The 4,165-nt window shown below is 40.1% G+C and overlaps 1 protein-coding gene across 1 annotated transcript; it reads right to left on the bottom strand.

The window, feature by feature from the left end:
• Positions 1-308: 308 nt before the first annotated feature.
• On the bottom strand, positions 309-2,830 carry ADAM29 (ADAM metallopeptidase domain 29). The gene has a single exon (XM_011229173.3). The coding sequence runs from the start codon at positions 2,823-2,825 to the stop codon at positions 309-311; it is 2,517 nt and encodes an 838-aa protein (XP_011227475.3). The 5' UTR covers positions 2,826-2,830.
• Between the last annotated feature and the right edge of the window lie 1,335 nt (positions 2,831-4,165).

The following is a 4,165-nucleotide window of genomic DNA, read 5'->3' on the forward strand; positions in this document are numbered from 1 at the left end:
AAGCAAACAGAACTCCCAGATTTCCAAACTCTCACTCATTCTCCTTGTTGCAGATCCCCATTGGAAGAGGGCTGGTACAGCAGAAATGTGGTCCGTCCGATGCAGTGCACAAAATGGGAAGGGGATTTGAAGCCAAGAAGCAATAACTTAAAAACTAGTGCACAACCCATGTGCCGTGTTTTTGTTTTCCCCAGAAAATATAAAGAAACAAATTTTAGGAAAAATGAGTCTTCTAATTGCTTAAAATAATGAAGAGTAAGTAGAAATATTCCAGGGATTACCTTTTTTTTTTTTTTTTTAATGAATGCTTATTTGGGTACACTTTTTACGCTCGATGACCTTTGTTTCCCACTTTGACTCTGGCGAACGGATATGCTGGATTGGCTCCGGACATTTTGCTGTGGCTTTGCGGTCTGACTGGGAGTCTTCTGCGGTGCCTTTGTGGTCTGACTGGGAGTCTTCTGCGGTGCCTTTGTGGTCTGACTGGGAGTCTTCTGCGGTGCCTCTGTGGTCTGACTGGGAGTCTTCTGCGGTGCCTTTGCGGTCTGACTCGGAGACTTTGGGACCTTTGGCGGTGGTTTTGCAGTCTGACTGGGAGACTTTGGACCCTTTGGCGGTGGCTCTGCTGGCTGTGTGGGAGCCTTTGGTGGTGGTTTTGCAGGTAGAGTCGGAACCTTTTGCACTTGTTCAGCAGGTTGAGTCGGAACTTTTTCCTCTTTCTTTTTTCTCCTCAGACAAAGGCAAAGAAGACAACATAACAAGAGAAGCAACCAAAAAAGTGAGAACATTAACAGGTAACTCTTCTTTAGCCTTGGTCTCTTAGGGGGTGGGCCACTATCAACACTACCTCCATTGCCCCTTATTAGGCAGTTGGGTGGGTCCCAATTATAGTTGCAATGGCAGTGATGTTTATTGTTGCAAATACCCCTCATGTTACAGAACTTAGGGGAACAATCACTATCCAAGCGAGATATATGGACACACTTCTTGTGAATGCAGATACGTTCTGGGCCACACTCTGTGCCATCTTTCACTTCGCCAATATCAGGTTTGGGCATCCCAAAGTGGTGGTCGACAGTCCAGCAGGTGACGTCATTGAAGTGAGACTGATGCACAGTAGAGTGTTCTCTCAAAATGGGAATTTCTTTCACATCCGTACACTGAATTCTCCCACACAGGATGTCTGAGATATTACATTTTAGATAAGAAGACAGGTTGGTGCCACAGTTACCAAAACGGTCACCAAGAGTATTTATATTTTTGTAGCAATTATGACTTGCACTCTTTGCCTCTTCGCCAAAAATCTGTTTACACAGATCATTGCGGTCATTACATCTCTTTTCATAGCAATAGGCACTTTCATTACAGGGAATTCCATTCTCCACGTATACATCATCTGGGCATAAGGGGGATGATCCATCGCACCACTCTGGAAGATCACATTCATTGGCCTGTTTTCGACATGTTTCTCCAGATGGTAATAACTGGCAGTCTTTGCAACAAAGTCCAGAAGCACAAGTAGACCCATAACTCATAGTGCAGTTTGTCAGACAACAGGCATCTTTCGCACAACTCTGTAAAGGTCCACAGTCACACTCCTCTTCGTCTTCAACAATACCATCCCCACAGCGCTTCTTTGAAAATATATCCTTTGTGTATATCTCATAGAGTACACATTTAGCTTGGTGTATAGTGTAGGACCAAAAAAAAGAAAGACTACAATTGCTAAATGCAGTTATTGGTGGGTTTGAAGTATGCATTATACATCTAACTTGTCCACATGAACAATAAGCACCATCATGAAACATACCCAAATTATGGCCAATATGATGAGCCATTGCAATTCCAACGATGGCGATGCTTCTGTTTAGAGTAGTAAGAACTGCACAACTAAGGAGTGGTTGACACATTCCTGGAACATAACCTAAACCACTCATTCCTCGTAATGGTTTACTCATAAAAAGATGTGCAGTATCATGTGGCAGGCGGGGAGTAAGGTTATCATTTTTCCAAATACAAAAAGCTTTCAGAGATCTCCTTATATCACCAACTTCAAAGTAGTTTTTTGTAGTCCAGAACTCCATACCAAATAATAACAATTTAACACCTAATACCTCATAAATGGAATCCGCTATATTTACCATAGCAAATAGATCTTCAGTAAACTTTGAAATATTCTTGTGTATACGAAGATAGAGAGTATGGTCCACCACCACTGCTAGTTCAACAAGAATCGTATGGCGCCACCAGCCCCGAGAATTACTTTGCTTCTGAGTGAAGTTATTAATCTCTTGAGATTCCAGTTGGAGTAAAGTGTCCTCTTGCACAAAGTCAGAGTTCATTTCTGGAAATTGGGTCTCTTCACTCTCCATTTTATATACCAGATGTTCAAATTTAGTAGAAAACATCATGGGCTTAATTTCATAAGCAATGTCATTTATCTGTAACAATCCTCGAAAACCACCCAAACAGGAACTAAGGGCAACCAGGGATTCTGGGTCCCCCTCCACATAACCATGATAGTAACAGTCATTCTGAACAAAGGGTTGGTCCTCCAGAAGAGCACCTTGGTCTGTGTAGGTGAACACTGGGAGATGTCTGGACAACAAATACTTCTTGACCTTAATGTGGACAATGTGTCTCTTGCCCCCAAAATGCAAGCTGTAAGAGAGCCAGCCTGCAGGCTTCATGCCCCTGCTATTGCCAGGTATCTTCAAAGGAATCACCACTTCTGGGGGACTATGGTATTGGGGCTGCTTAGCCTCAGTGCGTCCACAAAAGGACAGAAGCACCCCAAGCCAAAGTAGCAGAAGTATGATCTTCATGTCCCGCAGAGCTTTAATCATAGCCATTATGAAATCACTATTATGGAAACATTAGTCCAGAGAAGATGGCAGGCAAAACTGAGCGTCATAGATGCTCTGGCTTTTTAGCTTGAGCTGGTCAATGTGCAGGGCTAAGTATTAAGAATCTGTCTTCTGGCAGAGTTGAATCATTAGAGTATCAGCCCTATAAGTAAAGCAAAAAGCAACATGTGGATGAAAGCGGTTGTGCCTGGTGGTGAAAAAGAGAAAGGCATGCAACGAAAGTAGTTAGTGTTTTTGATCAAGGAATGAGAGAGGAAATTTCCTACAATTTGCTCTTATGTACTGACAAAGCAGAGGGGGCCTGAGGGTATGTAGAAGAATGAAAACTGACCATAGATTAATAAATCTAGTACTTTTGGCCAGAACACACACTGCCTTGATAATAATAATTCAGTGTGTGAACATACTGTGAAAGGAAAATAGGGTTGGGAAGGATGATGGGAAAATAAAGATTTATTGTATTATTCTATAAATATGCATGTTATGAACATTTCCAAAATAAGTAGTTAAAACAAAAGGGTCTTAAGGGTAAGGTGATCATATATTGCTGAGATTGCTTCCATTTATACAAGCTAAGTTGGCGTAAGTAATATCTTTTCTTTTTTCAAACTTAAGTGATAAATTACTTATAACATTACCTAAGAGACATATTTTTTTAAAAAAGCACTCATGTTATTTTTTCATCTCTTTTATGGTGCTTACCATATACCTCCCTAGAGCAAAAATGTTTATTTCAATTTCCTTTTTTCTTCCTTACATTATTCTCCTTACTAGACCTTTTAGACTGGAAATACTCAAGAGCATTCTTTGTGTCTTTCATAAAAGTTAGTATCGTCTATAATGTCTATCTTAATTCTTTATATAACAAAAATGGTTGACTTGACTTTTATTGTTCCTTGGAGTGTTACTCAAAAGTGTTTATTACATTTTTAATGCGGAACATTACTCAAAAATTGTGGCCAATTTCGTTTCTGGAACAAGGTCATATAAACTCAGTTTCCTTGCCTTGTGCCCTTTAAATACAACTAAATATCCTGAAAATAATTCAAAGAAAAAATAAAACAACCTCTGAAAGCTAAAAATCACAAGGCAGACTGGCTAGAGAATGACTTGAGGAATGATAACCAGGTGAATTCACCGAGTGTTCTTTTAATTTCTCATGTATATATTCCAAACTGGGTACTGGAGAGGTCTTTAACATAGAACCACCAGCATAGACAAAAAACCTCAAGAATAGTTTGTTCTTTCTGAATAAATGACAGAGAATAAAAAAAGCAAAACGAAAAACCAGTAAGGTG

Source organism: Ailuropoda melanoleuca, chromosome 5 (assembly GCF_002007445.2).
Source record: "Ailuropoda melanoleuca isolate Jingjing chromosome 5, ASM200744v2, whole genome shotgun sequence".
Classification (NCBI taxonomy): Eukaryota; Metazoa; Chordata; class Mammalia; order Carnivora; family Ursidae; genus Ailuropoda; species Ailuropoda melanoleuca.

Coding starts and splice junctions, on each gene's coding strand:
- ADAM29 (XM_011229173.3), bottom strand. CDS start 2,825: ATGAAGATCATACTTCTGCTACTTTGGCTTGGGGTGCTTCTGTCCTTT.